The 23599-nt window shown below is 57.8% G+C and overlaps 1 protein-coding gene and 1 long non-coding RNA gene across 2 annotated transcripts in view; both read right to left on the bottom strand.

Annotated features, from left to right (window-relative positions):
• The window catches only part of SLC9A3R2 (SLC9A3 regulator 2), a 40601-nt gene that overhangs the window by 5885 nt on the left and 11117 nt on the right, over positions 1 to 23599 (bottom strand). Inside the window, exons 3-6 of the mRNA XM_040590252.1 lie at positions 7293 to 7469; positions 3442 to 3595; positions 879 to 922; positions 187 to 249 (exon numbers count right to left, since the gene is read on the bottom strand). Of these exons, the coding sequence (XP_040446186.1) occupies positions 187 to 249; positions 879 to 922; positions 3442 to 3595; positions 7293 to 7469 (438 nt within the window). The remainder of the gene's footprint in view (positions 1 to 186; positions 250 to 878; positions 923 to 3441; positions 3596 to 7292; positions 7470 to 23599) is intronic.
• LOC121086458 lies at positions 4042 to 7284 on the bottom strand. Its single transcript, XR_005827375.1, has 2 exons — positions 4237 to 7284; positions 4042 to 4071 (listed from the first exon to the last, which is right to left on the bottom strand). It is a non-coding gene; the product is annotated as an uncharacterized LOC121086458 (long non-coding RNA).

Here is a 23599-nt window from a genome sequence, read left to right as displayed (position 1 = left end):
CTCCGTTTCGTGCACATCTACAGTGCAAGGGATGAAAGCAAACTCTGGATTTTTGTTTGCTGGATGGATACAAGGGTAGTCAAGTCCGAGAGCCGAAACTGAAAATGCACCGTTACATGGTGCCATAAGGCAGGCATGTACCTACAGCGGTATGTAAAAGGGAGGGGGGACATCTGGGGGTTTTACCTCTGATTCCTTCCCAGGACTCTGAAGGTCGCTGTGAGATGAAGACGTGGATCCTCCATTCAGCTAGTGGAAATGAACATGTTAGTTCCATTTGCACAAAGACAGAATTAGAAAAAAAATTAAAAGCTAAGCAGAAAAATGCTCAGTCCTGGTGGGGATGGACATCCCAGCTGCCCTGCCAGGCAGAGAGCAATGCCTGGCTTGTCCTGGGACAGGAACAGAGCCTGGAGAGGGGGGTCCTGCTGAAGGGACCCTGCACACACGTGTGCCCACGCACATGCATGCACACATGGGAGCTCCCTGGGATTTGCTGGCAGAGCCGCTCTCTCCCACCAGGCAGAGCGCAGTCCCTGTCCTGCCAGCGCCTCCCCACTCCATCACGGGGGACAGTGATGATTAAATGGGGCTGAAACCAGCCTTGTTCAACCCCTACATTAAATCTGCAGCAGGAAGCAACTGAAATCAGCCAGCAGCAGTTAAGCTGAGATAAACGAGCCTTGGGGACATCAGGAGCATCCCTCTGCTCTGCAGGCTGGCAAGTCATTCTGACAGGCTTGTGTGTCACTGGAAGGAGTCAGGGAAAGCTGGCATGCCAGGAGCCTGGCCTCTCACCCCTGATCCCTCTTGCTCACTCCAAAACCGAGCTGCCCCAGGATGCTGCCCAGCCACCCCTGGAGCAGGCAAGTACTCACCTGAGTCTGTGCGGATCCGTTTGTCATGGGCTGAGGCACCACACCTATGGACCACACAGGCAAAACACGTGGTAAACACACTCAGCTGGGATTGCTGCCCTTGGGTCCCAGGCAAGGCATCCCTCAGCATCGCCCACCCGGCCGTGCCGAGCCTGCCTTCTCCCCTGCCCACCCCACCAGCTCAGTGTGTCCTGTCTCTTGCCTTTGCCCTGTGCTGCTTCCCAGCCCAGGCAGAAGCCTGCCTGTCCCCCTTTCTCCCCCTTCCAGAACCAAATTCTTTCCAATATCCCTGATTTCACCCTGTTTTCATCAGAAGAAAACACCTTCCAGGAAGAGAGCCAAGTCACCTTTTTCTATAAGCACTAACTTCAGCGCACTCCCATTTGTTTTGACTGTTTAGTAATTTTTCTTCAGGAGCTGTTTAATCAGAAATCTTAAATAACAACCCAATGTTCTTCACAGAAAGCAGCATCTTGTTGGTGTCACAACTGTGTGGCAACCTCCTCGCTCCCCAGGTACCCTCGCATCTTTTTTGCTCACTTTTGACGATTTGTACTACTAATATTCCACACGATGGCAAATTCTACACAGATAAGCTACCAGTCACCACGATCAAGCCATTGCTAATGGCATTACCACATCTCATCCGTCCCAGGCTAACAGATGTGTTAACTGTGACAGGATTAATAACTGAATTATGTCGAGCATGAATGCTTCTCAGGGCAAGGCCCTCGCTCTGTGCATCTCTCCGGCAGAAGACAATGATGTGGATGCACGTTGCTGCGTAACCCGAAATCCAGCAAAGCAGGCACGGCGCAGGGTGCCAAGCACAGCCTGCACCCGCACGAACGCCGGGCGGCTCACGGAGCCACCAGCCTGCCCGCACCACCTACAGACCCTGCTGGGCTTTCCAAAGGACCCACGTGGGGGCTGCACCAGTGCGAGCTGCAGGGATTCCTTGTGCCAATCACGGCACCTTTGCGTTTAAGAAAAATAAAGCCAAATCATAATTTTGAGAGTGTGCTGGTGCAAAAGCCTCAGTTAGGGTGTCGGGATCCTGGAGTGTTTTACCATACCGCATGTCAGACTTGTGTTTACAGGACGACAGGCTCTGAGCAACAGTCATCAGAAGGAAGTCAGCTCGCAGCAGAAATGATACTAAAGCTTCTGGCATCATAAGAAGCTAAAAGATAATGTTATTAAAACGAGAAGCAAGCTTCAAGTCACAAGCAATATTAAAATGGAACTGGACTTTAAAAAAAGTGATTTCAAAATTTGGCACGTCTGGAAATACTTTCATATTTCCTTAATTCTGAGAAGCACCCAGCTCTTAAAATACACTCATTGGCTAAAACACTGGGGTGCTTAGGATCAGCTGTAAGACTTCGAAGGTGTCAGCTTGAGGTCAAAGCAGTTTGATTAAAGAGTGCAATTATTATTTCCTCTTATCCTGCCAACAAGAGAATTCACCAGAGCACCGTGTCACCAACACACGTACTGTCACCAGCCAGGCAGTCCCAGTCCCTGATCTCTGACAAATGCGTCAAGGTGGCAGTGAGAGCCGCAGGGCCAAGGCGGGGGCTCGAGCACCCCCCGCACCCCCCGCGGTGGCCCTAGCTGCGTCCCCACCCCAGGGAACAAGGGCTCCTTTATGGCTCCTGCCAGCAGACAGCTCTCGCCCCAGCTCCTCCTCGAACCCATGCAGAGCATCTGACACCGCTTTCGCCCCGTGCGCTCCGGCATTGTCTGACCCATTTCTTTGGATAAATCTCCCCATTGAGCATCCGAGGGAGCAGGAGCGCGGAACAGATAAGGAACAGCTGTATTGGGAAACAGAGCTCCCCATTCAGCCGGGGCAGGACGGGCTGGGAGCGCCCCTCTCCCTCCCCACCCGGGAGCTGCAGCACAACAGGTTGGGGAGTGGACGGGCAGCTTTCTCTGCCAGGTTTCAGCAGCGAGGGAAGTATTTCCCACAACAGCCACCCTTCTGATCGCTGTGGCGTAAAACCCTTCCCCTTGCATGCACACAGTGTTTGCTCTGGTATGTCTCGATGCACCCTCAGGCTCCTTCACCAGAGCAAACAGCAATGGGGGATTTATGGCACTCTCCCTCCCCAGATCCCAGCTCAGCCCCCTGGGCAGACCGCTCTGCTCACCCGGACCCTGGGGGTCCCCGGGCTCTGACACCAGGCACCCCCTCGCCCAGGGGGGCGGGTGGCCACCGAGGGGCTGGCAGCATTGCCAGAGAGGCTTCCCAGCCCCAGCCAGATGGGCCGGTCCCATCCGAGCATCCCTCACGGAGCACGCAGCTCCCCCCAAATCCCACCACCCTCTACTTGGCAGCAAGTTCCTAAGTTAATTATTCACCGTGTAAAAATAACAAATTGGGTTTTGGCTAGCTTAGGAAGTATTCTCACTATTTATAAATAGCTGGGTGGTGCTCAGGAAACTACCAAGGGATGAGACAGAAGGGAAACATGACTCCCTCGCTTCTGAAATCCCACCCATGCCACGGTGAGTCATGGGAATAGCATAGGGTCACCCAGGGAAAGCAAGGTCTCACCTTTGGTGTGCTCCTCTGTGGGGGTCACCCCCAGCTTCTTAAAGTAATCATCCGTTTCGGGGTCCACCACCAGCAGCCTGGCTTCATTCTCCCTGGACTTAATGTGGGACACCACCTCCGAGTGCCGCAAGCCTTCCACATTTATGCCATTCACCTGCAAAGCAACAGCATCAGAGCCCAAGTCTGTGGCCTCTGCTGCAGAGATGCTAGTCCCAGCCCACAGACTCCCAAGCAGCCTCCTCATCCCCTAAGGCAGGGGTCCTCAAACTACGTCCCACGGGCTGGATACGGCCCCCCAGGGTCCTCAACCCAGCCCCCAGTATTTACAGAACCCCCCGCCAGGGGTTGGGGGGGGAAACCAAGCAGCCGCAGATGACCTCCTGCCCCTTCATCCATGCGCCGGCCCCCTGGTTAAAAAGTTTGAGGACCCCTGCCCTAAGGGATGGGATTTTCCATTTTTTAATTTCCTTTGAGATGACAGGAAGGCTACAGGTTTTTTCCTTCCCCCTCTCAAGCCAGCCATGGCCTCCTACTGCCCCCCCAGCCTACTCGGTGCCTTTTCGCCAGAGCATCCCTCGTGTTACTGCACACCTCTGCCCCTGCCCGAGCATCCCTCGTGTTACTGCACACCTCTGCCCGAGCATCCCTCGTGTTACTGCACACCTCTGCCCGAGCATCCCTCGTGTTACTGCACACCTCTGCCCGAGCATCCCTCGTGTTACTGCACACCTCTGCCCGAGCATCCCTCGTGTTACTGCACACCTCTGCCCGAGCATCCCTCGTGTTACTGCACACCTCTGCCCACATCCCACACATGTCCATTGGGGATCAAAGACCCCAGGCTCTGCCACCACCTGAACCACCCAGGTCCTGCCAGAACACTCTTGCTCTGGCTGCCCTCTGCAGCCATTCCGGCCTTCACCTTGGATGTGCCCCAGGTATCTCAGGATGCTGCAACCATGCACACAGGCAGCGGCCTGGGTGCCACCAGTGCATCCTGCTCCCCGTCCCTGCCCAGGCGACTGTGGCATCACCACACCATTGTTCATCCCTCCATGATGGAAAACTGTGGATTTCCCATGTCCCCAGTGCGTGAATCCCCACGCCTGCCACATGGATTCATTTCTCCCTTCCCTGCATGCGAGCTAGGACCTACCCAGGGAACGTGATCTCACGCTGCCAATCGTTCCCTGCAGCGAGGGGACAATCGTGATTTCGAGGCACTATTCACAGCGGGGAACAACTCATCCTTTGTCCCGCAGGAGAAGGTCTCTGCACCGCCCAGCCCCTCAATGCTGGACCTGCTTTTGTGTGACAAACTCTTTTCAGTGCTCCAGCCCATCTCTGGCAAAACTCAACCCACCCTCCGCTGCCCGCCCTGCCTTCAGCATCTGAAGGTGCCTGTCCGCAGCACAGTGCGGCCATGTGCTAATTCAGCCTGGACTGGGAAGGGCAGAGGGTGCTGGTGATGCAGAGACCACCAGGAGCGGCACAGCCTCCTCCTCTTAAAAACAGCTACTCCATTCCTACAGCCTTCTGAAACAAATCAAAGACTTGAGAAATCCGCCTAGCACAGAAATGCCTTCGTTAGGAGAAGCGGACAGCACATTTTGTTTATTTTCCTAAGCCACACAGAACGCTGTAACTGCACGTTACACGCCTGCTCTCCTGCAGGGCCATGGCTGTCCAGGTTCACCAGCATCAACACATTTTTATTCCTCCTCCGCCTGCAGACAGACAGCTGCCTTCTCCCGTGCCAGACCCTGAAGCGCAGAGCACACCGATGCCAGAGCTGGGGACCGAGCCCGGGAGTGAGGTGACCCCAGCCCAGCCCCTTCCCTGGGTGCTGAGCTACACCAGGGTGGCACTGCCCCAGCAGCACCCAGCACGCTGCCACCAGTCCCAGCAAAGTGGGACAATGGACAAGGCTGGTCCTGGCCCAGCCCGGACCCTCTCACGGCAAAGTCAGAGCTGCTTCGAGGCACAGATGAGCAGCACGGCTCCTCTGGGTCATGCCGAGGCTGTCGGGGGGGCTGAAGACCAGCAGGAGGGTCTCCAGCCCTGTGAGAGCCTCGGCACGACCCAGGGGAACTGGCTGCTCCTCCTCATCTCAACAAGACAAGGCAGGTGAACGCTGCAGAGCCTGAGCTGGGCCAGCTCCAAACTTCGGGCTCCCCATTGCATTTGGGACGCCTAAACACAAATGTGGGGCAGAAGCAGGTCCTGAGGGCCAGGACACGGCTGCAAGGGTTGGGATGGAAAGGGAACCCCCTCCCCAGGCTTTGCATCTCCCTCTGGCTGCCAGCAACCTCAGCTGCTGGCTGGTAACCCTGCTCCATCCTCCTGCCGCTCCCGATCACCCTGGTCCATGCCCAGTGCTCACCCCTGGTTGAGCTCGGCCAAGCAGCACAGGGCTGCTCTCCCACCACCCCGGCACAGGGCTGGGGGGCATCAAATATTTATCAAAGCCCCAAAGAGCCGGTACGGAGGGGATTGGGTTTCCAAGCTCACCAGCTCACCCCTCGCTGCTTTGTGTGTGCCAGGCGCTCTGCCAAGCACCAATAAATAAATAACACAACCCTCGCCGTGACACCGCGCTGCCAGGAGCCGCCGCCACCGGCACCCCGCTCCCAGCGCCATGCTGCTCCCACCATTAAACTTTCAGGTGCTGGGAAGAGGCAGCAGCTCCCACCGGCTGCGGAACAGTTATTCACAGGGCTAGAAAGCAGGCGAGTGCTTTGGTCTTAGTACTTCCCCAACTTGCCCAGGACACCGGTGCTTTCTGCCAGGAGCACGAGCCCCGTTCCCCCTCTGTGCCGGCAGCGAGGGCCACGGCTGGGTCCCTGCGGGAGGGTCTTGGGGTTCACCCTCCCGGGGAAGGGCCACGCATCACCCCAAGCAGGGGACATCCACTGCTCCTGCAGTGAAAGGGGTGATGGTGGCCATGCCCGAGGCACCGGCCGCTGGATCAGCCCCTGCCTGTCCCTCTGCCCAGGCATGGGCAGCTCTGGACCGGGGAGCCTCGTTCTTCAGGAAAAACATGACACAAACAAGCCAAGGGAGGGTGATTTCCAGCCCCACCAAAAATTGTGCTGTCCAGCACTCGGCAACCAGGAAGATGCTTCCAAGAGCAATTTCCCCCTCGCTATCTTCTGCAGTTTTGTGTCATAAAACCTCTGCAAAGCTTTTTCCAGCCGCCTGCCCGAGTGCATCAGCACCGCTCTGCCCGTGGCAGGACGCAGACCGGAGGGTGGCTGGGCAGGGGGCCACCCCCTCCCCAGCACCGGCAGTGGGATGGGTCCCACATGTCCCCATGACCCCTTCACTGCAGTGGGCAGATCCAGCTCCAGCACCAAGTGCCATCAGGCTATGCCACCGACTGCGGGGCTCACTGTGCTGCAGCAGGGACATGGGCACCCACCAAGCACCCAACCTGTCCCTGGAATCCCGCTGCCACCCCCGAGCCACCCAGACGGGCGCAGGGGCAGCAGCTCGCCTGCTCTGACCCTCCTCTGTGCCCGCAGCATCCAGATTTCAGTGCTGGCAAGTGCCTGCGCTGAACGAGCTGCGGAAGGGCCACAAAGCCCCTGCTTAAGCACCCGCACGAGTCTTACAGATTACAGAGGAATCCAGAGGGGGGATCTGATGGAAGAAGTCATGGGACAGGGCGCTGTTTTGGCTTCAGGCTTCCCAAGGGTCCCATCCCTTCTGCCACCCCTCTTCCCACCTGCCAGAGGGGAACAGGACCCAGCTGGGGCAGGATTGAACACCCCTGCGTGGCACACACTGAGGGAAGCCCGAGGGCAGGGAGGTGCTGAGCCCCCGGAGGTGCTGAGCCCTCGTGCCGTTACCTCCACCAGGCGGTCCTGGGGCCGCAGCCCCGACCTGGAGGCCGGTGAGTCAGGGTCGACCGAGCGGATGAACTGCCCCGGCCGGGACTTCTCGCTGTGCAGGTTGAAGCCGTAGCCATTGGGGCCTTTCTTCAGGTGGCAGAGACGTGGGCACAGCTCCTTCTGTCCGTTTAAATCCTGAAGAACAGAGGAGGGGGTTGGGGGGAGAGAAAACACAGCCGTTAATTTATAGGTTTGGGTTTGCTCTGAAGCAGATGCAATCGTAAATAAAGCTACCAAGGAAGCACCGTATCTGCGCCCTGTCCTCCCAGTCCCCTGAACGGGGACAGGTTAACAAATGGATTTCCTCTCATTGAGTCTATTTTAGAAAAGCAATTGTCCAAAACCATTCCAGAAAAATTAAAACAAAACAAAAAGTGCATTTCCTTCGCCAGAAGCAGCCCAGACAAAGTCCACCCAGACGCCCAGAGCCCCCTGGCAGCAGCCAAGCCCCGCAGCTCCCGGCAGAGGGACCCAACCTGGGGGCCCAGGCACAGCACACCAGTTCACCCAGGCACTGGATTAACCTTAGTTATTTATTTAAGGCAGCGCTGTGCCCTCGGTCCTGGTGACATCAGCATCACCCGCAGCTACAATCACCTCCCAGCGGAGAGGCTCTGGGGGCCAGGGCGACGGACCCCACTGCTGCCAGCTCCCTGCAGCACGGGAAGGCTGAGCTTGGCATAGGACGAATGGTTCAGGAGCACGTAAGGAGTTTAGTGCTTTCCCCCGACAGCCCTTGGCAGATGCTCCTCAGGAGCAACAAACACCAGTTTTTCTCTGGGTCTGCGTGAGCCATTACGCTCCCTTGGATGCTGCTCTCCCCACCAGCCCACGGACGGGGCAGCACCGGCTCACAGCACAGCACCACGTCCCCGGTGAAAGCCACCTCGGAGATACAGTTTTCATTTTCATCTGTGGTTTAAGGAGAGCCATCCCCTGTGGCTGAGTTTTAATCTTTCATTAAAAGAAATGCTGCGCCGCTCCCCTCCTGCTAACAGACCGTATTTTTTTCAGATCACATTTACAGTGAAATCTCTTACAGCCTTTCGTTTCAAATTAAAAACTCAGGCAGCAATTTCCTCCACGTTCCTCTCTCAGCCAAAAGGCACTGCGGAACACCAAACCTGCACCCCCACCTCCTGCCACGTGCCCAGAGATGTCCTCCCTCCTCCCGCAGCTCCGGGCTCCTACACGCCATGCTGGCACTACCCGTGCCAACAGCTCCTTGCACTGGCAGCACCTTGGGCTTCTTTCTGCAAAATACCATCAATAATGCTTAATTTATTTTTTTTTTGCTTGAATTGCTTAAAATGTTGCTCCCTCTCCAGGAAGGTGGCAGGAGCTGAGGGCACCCGTGCCTGATGCCCAGGAGATGATGCCTGGCCACCACCAACGTGAGGGACCCCACTGGTGATGCCAAGTGGCTCCAGCTGCACATGGACCCTGCATGGCAAGAGCCAAACCAGCCAAAGGACGTTTCCCGCTGCCACCGTGGAGCCGGACTACCCGCAGGTCCCTGCGTGCCCCGGTGACACAGGGAATAACTGTTTGCAATGACACGAGACGATTTTTGGCCACTGAGAGTCACGGGGGGGGCAAATACGGAGGGCAGCCAAGAGCTGAATGGATTTGCCAGCACTTGCTGATGCCCCAGCTGCCTTGGGGACAGCGGTGACCCACAGCCGGGGTCGGTGCCTAATGCCCAGCACAGGCACAAGCCGATTACCGGGCAGCCGGGCACTGCTGGCGAGCTGCCGGCTCCTGCCACCGGGACCGCCACGGCTAAGTCACTTCGGGGGCTGATCCCATCTCCTTCATCCTCTCGAAGAAGGGATTTTCTGGAGGAGCACCAGGTGGGGGGACACAGAGCGGTCACCCCCCCATGCTGAGGAACAACTCTGCCACATTGCCCCTTCGGCATGGCCACGGAGCCAGCGGCTGCCAACGGGGATGGAGGGAGCAGCCCCGCAGGCCCCTTCCCCGCCGGGGGCACCGCGTTAATGCAAATGGCAAAACACGACTGATGTTGCTCAGCACATGTCCCTGTCCCCAGCTGGGTCCCCCACTTTGCAGAGCTCAGGGCCAGAACATCGCCCCTCAACCTGCGCTGAGCACGGGCACCTTTGGCCACGCGGATGTCCCCAAGCCCAGGTGATGCTGCTGGCAGGGGACAGGGGCCACAGGGCAGCCGCAGGGAGCAGATGACCAGAGATAAACCCAAATAATCCCAGCAGGAAACACCCGCTTCGTGTTGCAGGGAGCACGTGTCCCCGTGCCGCAATCTGTGACCGCTCGGCAAGCGGGGGGTCCGGACCCCTGCCCTCTCCCCCAGCACCAACTGCCTCTTGCAGGTTTTAATGCAACAGGGAGAGACCTGGGGTGGGGGTGAGACCCGGGGACAGGATGAGGGGAGGCAGAAACCCACCACGACTGCTTCACTGTGGGGACAAACTCCCCCTCACCCCATCCCGCACTCGCTCCAGCTCGGTGGGATGCAAATAGATCTCCCAGCATTGCTCTTAGGGAATACCCGGGATGGTGGGCTCCCAGTGGGCTGGAGGAGGTCAGGGGATGACCCTGGCGTGACTGCAGCCCCCACCCCCTGTGGCCCTTCGTTGGGAACACAAATGCAAAAAACCCACCTTTCTGCCCCATCACTTCAGGCTGTATTTTTCCAAACCGCCTCCTCCCGTTCTCTGCAACCTGCTTCCCCACACAGAGCTCATCCGAATGCAGCCCCTGCAGGGACAGCCTGACCCCCCCCCCCGCGGGCCCCCCGCCCCACCGAGCCCCATAGCAGGGAGGTGAGAGCAAAGCCCCCCCCCAGGGCCAAGCAGCAGCAGCACTTGGCAAGCCCTGGCCAAAGCAAGAGCTGGAGCTGCACTCACCTGCACCCACCGCTCCCCCTGCGCCCGCTGCTCCTACCTGCACCCCCTGCACTCACCTGCACCCGCTGCACCCACCGCTCCTGACTGTGCCGCCTGCACCCACCGCTCCTGCCTGCCTGCACCGGCACACACTGCCTGCGCTCTCCCACACCGAGCAATGACATCGGTCCCAGACCCTGGAGGCAAAAAGCAGGGGGAGTTTTGTAGCTGCCATGCCCAGAGGGAATGAAGGTGGATGGGGACTCAGGACGGGCTCGATCAGTTCAGTCCTAGCATCTGGGAAGGAACAGAGATGTGAGGTGACCAGTGCTTGCTGGACACCAGGTCAGAGCTGCCCGCGATGGCTGCTCTAGCCCAGGATGGACACCCCGGGCACCCCGACTCCTCGGAGCCACAGCACCAACATCCTCAAAAAGTGCCTGCAAACAAGGGCCATCAGCAGATATCGGGGTGCGCCTGGGTCAGCTACAAACCGCACCTGAAGCCTTACAGAGATTAACTCGGCCATGCAGGTGTGTTTATAAAAAAAAAAAGCACAGAGGGAGCAGCAGGAAAACCCTTACCAACTGCTCAGGCTGCAGCTGAGCCTGCAGGGTGCACGGATGCTACCCGGGCAAGTTGTGGGGGGAAAAGAGACCCCCAGGCACCTGCCTGGGGAGATGCTCTTGGCATCGACACCTCAACGCACAGATCAGTTCTTCGAAGGGGAAAAAATAAAAATAAAAAATCATCCGTGCAACATCCACTGATCAACAAAACCCAGCTCCTGCCAGAACGGGCCAAGGCTCCCAAAGCGCCTCTGGTACCTGCCCAGCCGCAGCCAGCACCAGCCCCGCGCCCGTGCCCCCTCCCTCCCCAGACTCAGCACGCCTGTGGTTTTCCCATGGCCCCGGCGCAGCCGGTTCACCCTATCTGCAAACATTTCCAGCTTGCCTCCGAGCTCTCCAAAAACCGAAGAAAACAGGAAATGATTCAACTGGCCGAAGAGGGTCGGATCTGCGCGACCTTAAAGGATGCCGGGGGCTCTGCGCAGCCAGGGAAAAGGGGGCACGTCTCGCAAGCAGAGGGGAACATGTCTGGAATCACCTATTCGGGCTTAAAAAGGACCTTTTGAAACCATTTTCCTCTTGCTCCATTTTTACAGGGTCAGAGTGCCAGCAGCCGTGTGGAAGCACTGAGGAAACACTGCGCTGCAGCTGCCGTCCCAGCACGGGGATCCCGGGGCTCAGCACTTCGGGGGATCCCTCGGGATCACCATGAAATCAAATTACTCAGTAAATAAACTACACAGGGGGAAGCTTCATCTGCAGGATCTCTGTGGCTACGAGGGCAGTAATCGGTGCTGCGTCCTATGCGGCCTTCCTCTGCTTTCACCACAAAATCCTGAATTCGAGGTTCTTAACTGAAATGAATTCAAGATCTTAGTTTAAAAAAAAAAAATTACGAAAAAAAAAAGCCAATTCAGCATCTGTTCTGAGCAGAAATCCTTGGGCAAAACTGCTTATCCTCCCACAGAGATGATCCGGGGCTTTTGCTGGGCTCATAAACCTCCCGACTAACGCAATCCTTGGCCACTAAGAAAAAAGAGGTCTTAGACCACAACTCTGCAAAGCCCCTTTCTGGGATTAAGCAAACACAGGCGCTCCCCTCGCCTCACCCAGAGCCGAGCACATGCTCAAACACTTTGCACTTATGTGCGCTGTTGACACGGAGCTGCTGCCTCTCTTGCCAGCTCGGCTATTTATTTTCTTTTCGACCGGTGCCAACGTTTCCCTGGTTGTGTTCTGGGAAGATATTTCCAAAGCTCCCGGGGGGATTGTGCCTTTGTGAAACCCAAGCGCTGTGACCAAGCGTTCCCTGTAAGAGTGGCACGTTATCTGGGCTCCCCAGAAACCCACCACTCGCCCCTGCAGAAACGCTTCGGCATTGCTCCGGAGGAGGCTTCACCACCCTTGCACATACAAAGAACATAAAAGCTGATTTGGATAAGTCAGATTCGCACCTATACTAGAAAGCAAGAAAAATCGCCTGTATTTTTTGTCTGTTTGCATGCAAAAAAAATTGCAAAACTAAGCCGATTTTTTTTTCTAGGAATCCAGCAATTTCACAAACTGGACTAAGCAGCAATGGCATGTCGTACCCCACCTACAGGCATCCCTGCCTATACCCACCTGCAGGTATGTGCGTGCAGATAAATGCTGCTCGGACAATAAGCTGCATTGCCACACCACCTCCGGAGCTGCCGCTTGAGGCAAATCATCATTTTAGGATAAAAGTTTCGGAAACACTGTTCAAGCTGGTCCATTTAACAATGCACAAACAAGACATTAAATAACAATTAAACACTTTCAATAAAAAAGAAACAAAACAAAAAGAAAAAAACCTGCTTGGGTGTTGCCAGCTCTCACAATCTCATTACAAATCTTGCAGCATCTAAATTTTTTACCCCTTAGAGTTTCCAGTGCTGCTGCTGGGTGCTGGGGTCCCCTGAGGACACCCCCCAGCTGACTGGGTTGTCACGGCACAGGCTTCGTGCCACCTTCATGCAGGTCCCTGCAGTGACCGGGACCATTCCCATTTCGTACGCCTGTATGTTTCAGGCACACTCCACCATGGAGCCGCTATCAGAAATGTCAGCAACTCTGATTAACGACAAGTTTCCATGCAATTAATTAGTGCGTGCCAGCCTCCATGCAAGCAGGATCCACTCACAGAAGCACCAAACCGCCGGCACTTTGCTCTTCTCTGTTCCCTGAAACAAACTTGCCTCCTGGATTTTGAAGGGCAACAGAGCAGCCCCCCATGCCCCGCTGCCCAAGCAAAACCCAACTGCCCCTAGAAAAGCCCTTCAGAGGCGTCAGAGACCCACTTGTGTCACCCTGACCCAATCCCAAGCTCCAGCTCTGGGACGGGGCTGTCCCTGTGCTCCCCCCAGCCTGGACCCACCACCTTCCCGAAAGGCACAAACTCACAGAACTGACCTGCGACTCCGAACCACCCCCCGCAGCCTGCCTTTGAGCAGGAGCGGGGATGAAAAGGGCTTTTCAAAGACCTCTGCCACGCAGGCAGCACGTGCTTTTGAGCAGGAGCATGGATGCTGCAGGCTGCTGCAGGCTGCATGGATGCTGCAGGCTGCACGATGCAAACTTGCCAGCAGCCCAGCCCAGCCAGCGCAGGTCTCTCTGCACCCAGGATGCTCGCAGCCAGCAGCGGCCAGACCCCAGGACCGTCTCCAGCCCCCCTGCCCCACAGCTCCTCATGCTGCACAGGCGAACGCACACCCTGTGACAGGCTAAAACACCTGGAAAAGTCACGCTTCAGGGGCTTACTCCAGGAAAAACACAGCAGTGCCAGTGCTGTGCCAGTGTGGACACCTGGCTCTCCCAGGTCCTCCAGGACACGACGAGGAGGAAGAGGAGGACAACCAAGCACACACACACATGCACGGACTAGACTAAGCAGCCGAGGCTGTGTTGGTACCATCTGCTGGGGGAGCCCGGGGGGTCCTGGCACACCGAGGGGCAGGGCAGCTCCTGCAGACCAGCACGCCAAAGCCATGATGCTGCTGGGCACCTCAGCAAGGGGAGGCGCCCCCGGAATGCCCTCCAAGGCTGAAGGGATGCTCTCGCCACAGCCGGGAAGCACGCGATGCACCACTGCAGCATCCCATGGCAGCACCGCAACGGGAGCGGGAGCTCCAGCCCCGCTCGTCCCCTTGGAACGGGGATTTGCTCAAACCGAGCTGAGCTCATCCGCCGCGGGCGTCACGGCTGCCTTGGCCCCGTCGCAGCATATAATCACCGGAGACCAGGGCTCGCCACCTAATCGGGTCAGTCCTGCCTGGGACCACCTCACCCACCGCGCTCAGCACCCACCAGCGCTATCAGGGCTGCTCCCAGCACCAGCCCCAGCCCCCCGCAGCACAGCCTGGTGGGCTTCGCCATTTCCTGGGGGCAGCCAAAGCAGCTCTAATTGCTGCTGTTGGGAATTGCACAGCCTGGATGCAATCCCGGCTCCGGATCACCCTGCAACACGTCCAGCCTTTCCGCCTCTGCTCGGTGGAGCTGGAGAAAACGCAGGCAGGAGCATTCCTGCCTAATTTACATTGTTAACATACTTTCTTTTAAGTCAGCTCCCGTGGCGTTTCCTCTCCTTTCGCATGTGGTTTTGGTCAGAAAATGGCTCCTTTGCTCGCCTGCTCCCTGCAAAGCAAACCTCTGCTGGCCAGGGCTGGAGGACACAGGGCTCCTGTCCTGCCCTGAGGCCACCTTGGGATGCACACATGTCTGGGGGGACTAGAGACACTGCTCAGGGCTTCCGTGTCCATCCCCACTGCCTCACCTCCAGCTGGGATCTCTCCATCCCCTGCAGGCAGCAGGCAGGGAGGGATGCACGGCCACCGCTGGGGGTTGTGGAGGAGAAGGGCAGCTCCAGCAGCGCGGGATCCTGACCGAAACCCAAACACCGGCAGGCAGAGCAGCGCGGGGCAATGCTGGGAGCCAGGAGGGAGCCAAGCCAGGGGGATAAACCCATGGAGAAAGGGGACCCAGGGCTGCAGCACCACCAGAACAAGGGGCCCGTTTACACCCACCCTGACACGGGCACCCTTCCTTGGCAGTACTGGTTATACTGGCAGCTGAGCCGAGCCGCGGGCAAGCTTTAATTGCCACTATTATTACTACAATTTTGTTGGAAGTTCAAAGGCTGCTGCCTTTGCTCAGCTTGTACTTAACTTTAAGCAGATGCTTATCGCCCTGAAGGGCAGGGGGGTCCTCACATCCCTGACTTGAAAACCCAGAAGAAACCATCTTTCACGCTACAAAGATGAGGAAAGCCGGGAGAAGCGGGAGCCCTCGCCGTGACTGCCGGCAGTGCCCGTAGCCCTGCTTGCCATGAGAACGAGGGAGGCTTTGGGCTTGCGCCATGGCCAGGAGCAGGATTACTGCTCCATTCACTGCCGTGCCAGGGATCCGCAGCCTGCTACGGTGGGGCTGGTTTTCATTCCCCTTCCCCCAGGAATGACTCAAATTTTCCCATTTAAGCAGCACCAGAAAGGGGGCTATTGTAGCCCTGCATCCCCTGGGGCCAGGGGGACCTCGGTGACACTTTGCGGGGGGACAGGCTGGGCTGATGGCAAACCTCAAAGGAGCCTCCAAGCTCAGGCAGAAAGTGGGAGCACCGGCCAGCACCGCTGCGAGGGGGGAGGCAGAGGACCCCCAGGTCTGTGCCACGGGGCAAGGACAGAGCAGCTCTCCCACTGTCCCCACCACTGAGAAAAGCAGAGTGAGGATGCTCCCGCAGCCTCCCAACCTCCACATGGTCCTCAGCACCATGCTGGGATGCTGCGGCTGCCCACATGCTGCAGGGAAGGGCTGGGGGGCTCCCTCCCTCCCCAGCCGCCCACGTTTCACCCGGCTCCGTCCCCCAGCTCAGAGTCAGCCAGCGCCGAATCGGCTCAAACTCCAGATGTTGGTGAAATGTTATAAATAAAGGAGGGGGAAGGGGAGACGGGGCTGGTGGGACGTGAGACCCACTGAAACACAAGCAGCAGATGTTCCCCTTCCCTGCGGGGGTCCACAGCTGGGGCTGGGGAGAAGGGTGGCAGCTCCAGCACCCAGAGGGTCCCCTGGCTGGCGAGACCCACCCCCACACCTACAGAAGGGAAATAATTCGCAGGTTTTCCACCAGCCAGTCCAGGAGTAAAACCTCAGGCAGGCCCAGCTCAGTAAACAACCTGCTTCCATTTTTATACAGCCACAACCGTAATTGCCACCTGCCCTGTCAGCCGCGGAGGTGTTTTGGCTCCAACACCAGTGGTCAAAGCAGAAAAATCTTGCTTCCTTCTTCCAACATAGACCCAACAGCCGGACTGACACCAGCTCTTAAAACTCTTTGCTTCACAGCATCTCCTGGGCAGCAGCAGCAGCTGCCACCTCCACATGCCAGCAGAAAGTTTTGGGTGCTCCATGGGGACTGTGGCAGTGCCCATGGCAATCGCTGCCCCGAGAGAAAAGCAGGGGCTCAAACACACTAAGTTGCCACAAAACAGCTCTTGGCAGAGCCTGTGATCACCCTGAAACATGCAATTATCTTAAATATCACCGGGAGGAGAAGGGGGTGCTGCAGGTTCCCGACGGCGCCAGCACAAGTGGTGCCACTGTCCCTCGCCTGTGTCAAAGCTTCGTGTTGCCACCGACCCGAACTGCCGGGCACCTCGCCTGCCCGCGCAGGCTGCCAGCCCCGACTCCAGGTCTGGGCTTTTGTAGCTTATTTAAATTGCTTCTATTATTCAAATTGCTCCAATTATTTAAATTGCTCCAGCTGGGTTTGAATGATAGAAGAATCGAAAAAAAATATTATTTTTTTAAAGGGCAGAAGACATTGAGATTGGTGCTGTTCTCCCCAACAGCTGCAGCACTGCTCCCTCAGCATCCTCACACCAGCCCAGGGGGCTGGCTGCTGGAGGAGCAGGGGCTGCACTAGCAAGCATGCCCAGCACCCTCTGGATGTGTCCTGCTGCTTTCTCTGCCAACACGCAGCACAAAGGAAGCGAGCGAGGATGGCAGGCGAGCCAGGAGACAGCCAAGCGATTCCAATTAGCAGTGGAAAGCATCCAGCCGTGGGTACTCAGCAGGACCCATGGCCAAGTTGCAGCTGATACGGTAATTTGGATATTTTCAGTGAGTTTCCAGCCCCTGCCGGGGCCACTAGAGCAGATGGGAGCGTGCAGTTGGGGGCTGGCTGTGCCAGCTGAGGTGACACCAGGTCCCTGCTCTGCCCTCGGTCGCAGCCCCCACGAGGAGGAGGATTAGCCGGGCAATGGAAACCCTGTGCCCACAGGGCAGCTCCTTCCAGCCGCGGAGGGGATGGATGATCCCGGACAGCCACCGAGCCTGGCAGAAACTCGCTGCTCCCAGGGCCACTTGCCCTGAGCCCTGCAGCGGTTTCAGACCCAGCAGAGGGGACAGTGCGCCTCGCCACTGGTGACCCGCAGCCCTTCCCAGGGCAATGCAAAAGCAATCAGAAAAAAATTCATGAGGTCCTTCGCTGTCCCCTGGCACTGCTTCTTACCACTCTTGCGCTCACCCCGAGCTGTGCACCCAGCTCCCCCAGCCCATGCACCCCAACCTGGTCCCTTCCAGGCACTATGGCATGCAAACCCCGCAGAGAGCAGGGCGGCTGTGCCAGCACCATGCTGCAGAGCCAGACCTCGGCCACGGTCCCAGACACGACAAAAGGTTATTATCCCGAGGAACTGCCGGGCAGGAGAAAACAAGAGCAGGAAGGATGTGAAGGGTGGGGAGGACGCCTGATCTCCAGCCCGCGGTGACAGTGCCTGCCAGGCTGGGCTGCCCAGAGGGAGAGCACAGCTCCCACCTCCCCCGGGCACCCTGCACCGCAGCGGCGTGATGGAAAAAGCATTTCACTAACAGCCTCCCACCAGTGTTCCACCTTTAAGCAACTTGCTGCCAAATAAGTAAGAGCTTGACCTTACTGCTGACGCCCTAAGGCAAGGGGGTAAGCCTGGATTTGCCCCTCTCCAAAATCCCCGGCGCTGTGCCACAGCTCCGGCTGTGGCATTACGGAAATCCCTGAGCACAAAGGGGCCTCTCAGGAGAAGGGCTGCGGCCAGGGCCATGTCCTGGAGAGGACCACACATCCCCAGCTGGTACAGCCCCGGGCAAGGGTCCCCAGCTGGCACAGCCCCAGGCGAGGGTCCCCAGCTGGCACAGCCCCAGGCGAGGGTCCCCAGCTGGCTGCTGCAGGATGCCAGCCTGGTCCAGCTCTGCTGAGTCCGTCTGGTCCCCCCAGCAACGATGCCTCCAGCCGAGCTGTCCCTGCCATTCCTCGGCAACCCCACAGCTGCAGAATTTCTCAGCCACAAGCCATGAGAAGCAGCTTCCCCCCCCCACCCTCCCCACCCCGTTTGCTGGCGTTTGAGCCGACTCAGACAGCGAAGGCACTCGCGCTCTCCCTCCGGGCAGGGCTGGAGCCAGAAACAGCAGCACAGGCTTGGCTGGGAGCAGGGAGCAGCTGGCCCAGCCCAGGGAGAGACAGGGAGGGAGGATGGAGGAGACCGAAACCGCCACGTGCACGTGTTTTCTTTAAGAGACAACTTTTCCAGCATGATCTGCCAAGGGAACACACGGCTGGGATACGGCAAGCTCCGCTGCTCCAGAGGGATCGGCTCTGGGACAACGTGGGATGGCAGCGTGGGTCCTGGCAAGCTGGGATTTGTCCAAGGGAAGAAACACAGGATCTCCATTCAAAGGGATCTTGCCAGATCCAGAGGGATCTGCTTTCCAGAGGGGAGGAGGGAAAGGAGGCAAGGAGCATCAGTCACTCTGTGCAGGGCTTGAACCACAGCCTGAGCTGCTGGAACAAGGGGAAAAGTCCTTCCCACGCTCACCACGGGCCTCCTGGGCGAGGGGAGGGATGGCCGCGAGCAGTGGGAAGGCAGAGGGAGATGCTGGGAATGAGCCTCCCTGATGGCACGGTGCTCCCCCTGCACAGGGACCGTACCGAGCTTGCGGCCCCCAGGGCACAGACTGCCCCACTGCCACCCATGAGGGCAGGTCTCCACGTCCCCAGCACTGCTCCAAGGACAGGCGACGGATCCCAAAGGGAGCCTCCAGCACAGGGCAGAGCCCGAAGCACATCCCGCACCCAAGCGCGCGTTTGCTCGCAGCCAGAGGCTCCGGCCAGAGCCGCACACCATAAAACTGCTGACCACGTCCTATCAGCCTACCCTTTGGAATCCTCCACTTCTTGCTGAGGCCAAGCCTTGAGCAATCACCAAATCATTCATTAATGCTGGCCCCATCCGTTGCCTTTAATAACCACCCCCAGGTCATTAGCAGGAATCCAGTCATACGAGCTTTGTGCTCCCAAGGCGACCAGCTTGGCACCACGGATGCAGAGGGAAATCCCCCTCGAGACAGTGGGGGCTCCTGTGGGCTGTGGGACATGCCAGGGAGCACGAGGGGCTCGTGCAATGCCCCAGGCACGGCGGGGAGCATCGCTGCCTCCACAGAGAACACCCCCCACCCCCCCACAGGCAGGGCGCTCTCAGACACACACCCAGGGAAGGAAAGGTATTTTCCCAAGGGTTGAGGTGGCTCCGGCTCTTAACCCCTGGCTCTCACCCCGCGGGCTGCACAGCCACACCGCAGCACGCGTGCCAGGCTGGGGTCACCATCACAGGACCACACAGCAAACCCCACGTTCCACAGCATCCTGCCCGCTGCCAACCACAGCCCACGGGGGTCAGCACCACCCTGCTCAAACCCACTGAGACTTGCCCCAAAAAGCCTGATTTTGGGGGACAGGCTCAGTCTGCAGCACGTCAATAGCAGGCCACAGCCCTGCAGAAAGCCAGCTGTTAGGTGGGATGTCTAACACGGGATGGGGAAGCCTGTGTTGTGCACAGCTCCTGGTCCTCCCCCCGAGCCCCCGCAGCTTCCCCTGGCCGCAGAGGAAGAGGTCATGGGTGCTATATTTAGACTTGCAGAGCCCAATGAAGCACGTGCAGGGCAGGAGACTGATCGCACAAGCCATCATAGCGGCCCTTTGGGGTGAGCTTTGCCCCCTGCTCCACCACCAAGCCCACCTCGTGCCCAAGCTGCACCGAGGGGTGCGACGGACACTGGGCAGGAGCTGGCACAGCCCCCGCAGGTGCTGCAGCTCTGCAGAACGCACCGCACGCTCGCCATGCGGCTCCCACCGCTGCAGAGCGGCTGCCACGGCTGTCCCCAGCGAGGGGACACATCTGCACCTCCCCAGCACGGCCCCTGCCCGGGCAGGGGGAGAACAGGCACTGCTCTGTGAGCGCCGGCGAGCGCTGGGACCAGGGAAGTTCAATAGTTTACTACCAATATTTGTCTTGGCCGGGCAGCACGGCTTGCTGGAGGAAGCAGGGCAGGGGGAGGGCTCCAAACATCCTCTGCATTCCTTATAACGAAAGTAAAGCCAGCGCTGTGGCACTTGTGCTTGGGGTTAACCAAATGTAAGGCCTTTTGTATTTAAAAATCCTGCAATAAAATATCCAGGGGTACAACTTTCCAAAAAGCGGGAGTGAGGGGCCTCGGTCATCCCCCTCCTTCCAAAAGTCCCCAGCCCAAAGCTTTTGCACAAAAGCTGCCCACAGAGCTGATGTGGACACAGCACCCAAGCCCTCAGCTCTGCCTGCAGCTCTGCTTCCCCTCCCCTCCACCAACCCTCCTTCCACAGTCACCACTGCAAAATGCACCAGCTCCATCCTACAACACTGCTGGAAAACACGGGATCAAACTGAGATCTGATGCAACCGTGGAACATCAGTGCTCATTCACTCAGCCCACTCCACCACGACGCTCAGCTCCATAAACTACATGTTTTAAACACAGCCCCTTGCAAATGAGAAGGCCACAGAAGATGCCCCTTGCTTGCCAAATTCTGCGGGGAGCTAAGCACCCTCCTGGCCGCTGCTCCCTGGGCGAGGGGCTGGTTATCTCCAGCTGGGGCAGCCGAACAGCCCCTCTGTGCTGGGGCAGATAAGTAGGTTGGGAGGCGGCTCTGCCAAAGGCCTGCGCAGCGGTGGGGGGTCCGGGACAAAGCGTGTGTCCGAAGCAGCACGGGAGGACCTGTGGCGATAACCCCCGCAGCCAGTGCCAGGCTCCGGCTGCTCCCGCTGATAAACCTTGGCGAAGGCGGGTGCGCGGGGTCAGGCAGGCTCTGGTGCCGGCTGCGGGGTGCTGAGCACGCTGTGGTCCATGCCCACGGGAAAGGCTGAAAAGGACCAGAAAGCTACAGGAAAAGTGGCTGCTCCGGGAACAGCCCCGGCACGATGCTCGCAATGCAGAGAGGGATCTGGGTGCCCAGCAAAACCCAGCAGCTGCTTCAAGGAGCAGCATGAGGCAGTTTATCTCCCCACATTCAGGCTGCCCCAAGCACCTCTCCAGCACGACGTGGGGTCTCCCGTGCACCCCATCCCCAGGGCAGACCCAGGCCCTGATGCCAGTGAGCGCCCTGCGCTCATTAACAGCTGCCAGACAAGAGCAGGGAATTCTTCCAGGCAAAGCAGACTATTCACCCCTCTTAGAACTAATTAGGGCTTGTCTTAATTAAATCCTGCTAACCATGCACAACCCCAGGGCCAGAATTAACTGATTTACCTGGGATGGCCTTTGGCCGCTCACGAGGGACTGCTAGCCCGGCACGAGCCAGCCAGCCCAGCACCGGCCACGGTGGCTGTGGATACGGCAAGGCAGGAGCCATCAGGGCTTGGGAAGAGCCACTGGAGACCTGCCCCATGGCAGAGCATCGCTCCCCGGGGGATGCCAGTCAGCCCCATCCCCGAGGGCTGCAAGAGGAGCTGCTGGAGCACACCCGGATGAGTGCTCAGCCCGCCGAGGCAGGAGTGCAGGGATTAGCCCTCCCGCCACCTTTTGTGCTGCTCGTTTCTTTAACGGGATTAGTCCCTGTAAATCCATAAGAGGGTTTAATCACATAATGCCATGGGTGAGCGGCAGGGCTCTTGCGGGGCTACACACCGGTGAGCCCCACCGATGGAGGGGACCAGGACTGTGATCAGACACCAGCTCCCAGCCCCACTCCTTCCCCCAGCATCCCTGGCTGCAGGGCAGCGCGTGGGATGGCTCGGTGCCAGGGCTGGAGACCCCTCCGAGGGAACAACCCCCTGCAAGGAGTCAGAGCCCGAGTGCCCGCAAAGCGGCCCCGCACACTACTGCTGCATCAGTGCCTATAGGGAATCATCTATCTTACCTTCCCCTCTTTCATAAAGCTACTTTTCAGTTCGGCTTTCACAGACTCACCACTAACGGACATTTATTACCTACTTGTTTTACCCGGTAACAAACTCTTGCAAGGCTTTAGTGGGAAAAAGAGAGACATTTAGCCAACAAAATCCAGTTACAGTTTAATAAATGTATGCAGCAGAGGAACCAAAACACTCAGGAGTCCAGGCAAAAGCTGTAATGAAATCAAATTACAATACGCCAGAAATAATTATGTTGACAACTTGGGTTTTAATTTCTTAGTTATAGAGACTTATGGATCTGGAGAAACCCTTTGCTGATCATGAGCTTAATTTTCTCTCTCTCATATCCCAATCTGGAGTCTCACAAGACAACTGCTGGTAAAATGTCCATACCTAGAGATACCCAGCCAAGGACTGGGAGCCCAAACCAGCTCAGTGCAGACGTTACCTTACACACCGAGCTCTCCTGTAGCGCTGGGTGCATCACCACCTCACAGTCTCCCAGACCAAAGGGCAGGAATGAAGCAGACAGGCAACGCCACAGCCATCGCATCTTGCCCGCACACTTAGGGCTGCCAGCAGCAAAGGGATGTTGCCTTATGGATTTAAAGTCTTACGGATTAAAAGCAGCTCTTCCAAACCTTGTTTGGAAGTCAGGTGTGCCTGGCCGGTGGCTGGAAGCCCAGCTCCCTCCGGCCCAGGAACACGTGCTGTAAGTCAGCATACAGAGAGCATCTTTGCTCCATGTTTCCATTCCCCATTCTCCCCTGGGTAGAAGCAGCCCCGTGCCTGGCAGGGTGGGCAGGAGGAGGTGGGATTCACCCAGACCCACAGCATCACCAAGTCCGGGATCAAACTCCCGGAGATGTTTTATCCAACCACACTGCACAGTGGCACCAGAGACAGCCCTGGAGGAACAGCTGGAAACGTGCAGCACGTCCCCTCCTCCACAACTCATTTGGGTCTTGGGAATAAAGAATCCAAAAAAACAAACAAACCAAACCCAATAATGTTTTAAGGTTTCCCTCACCATGACAGGACCACGAGCCCAACCAGCCCAGAGAAACACCAAGTGACAGAGCAAAGTCACAGCAGAGGCTCTGTGCAGCTGCCAGGGCACATGCAGAAGGCCCCAATTCTGCCAGAAGATTTTTTAATTTATTTAAAACCATTTAATATTTTTACTATAGAACAGACCCATTAGACAGCTGGCGAGGAGCCCACTTGCAAGCAGGGCTGTTATTAAAGCAAGCCGCTCAAGTGCATCCCTGCGAGCAGAGGGGGCCGGGACTGGCTGTGCCAGAACAAGCTGCATTTTGAACGGCTCCCATTTAATATCAGTTTTCAAATCATTTTGAGGAAAAGCTTTTGATTACTCGAGGATGCAGAGGGAACGTCACCGGCTGGACCACACGCAGCATCCCTTGGTACCAGCAGCGTCACCGCTCTGCTGCCAGGCAAGGGGCTGGGATGCAAACACACACCCCCCACTCCTTTCCCCTCCTAGGGAGGTGGAGGGTCCCGGGGTGACCCCACTGTCTCCTCACAGGACCAGGTGTCCCTTGGGAGCATGTGGCCCCAGGAACAAAGACACTTAGCAGGGCACAGTTCCTCCCGAT

Source organism: Falco naumanni, chromosome 4, assembly GCF_017639655.2.
Source record: "Falco naumanni isolate bFalNau1 chromosome 4, bFalNau1.pat, whole genome shotgun sequence".
Lineage (NCBI taxonomy): Eukaryota > Metazoa > Chordata > Aves > Falconiformes > Falconidae > Falco > Falco naumanni.
This window is presented reverse-complemented; position numbering and strand designations above follow the sequence as displayed.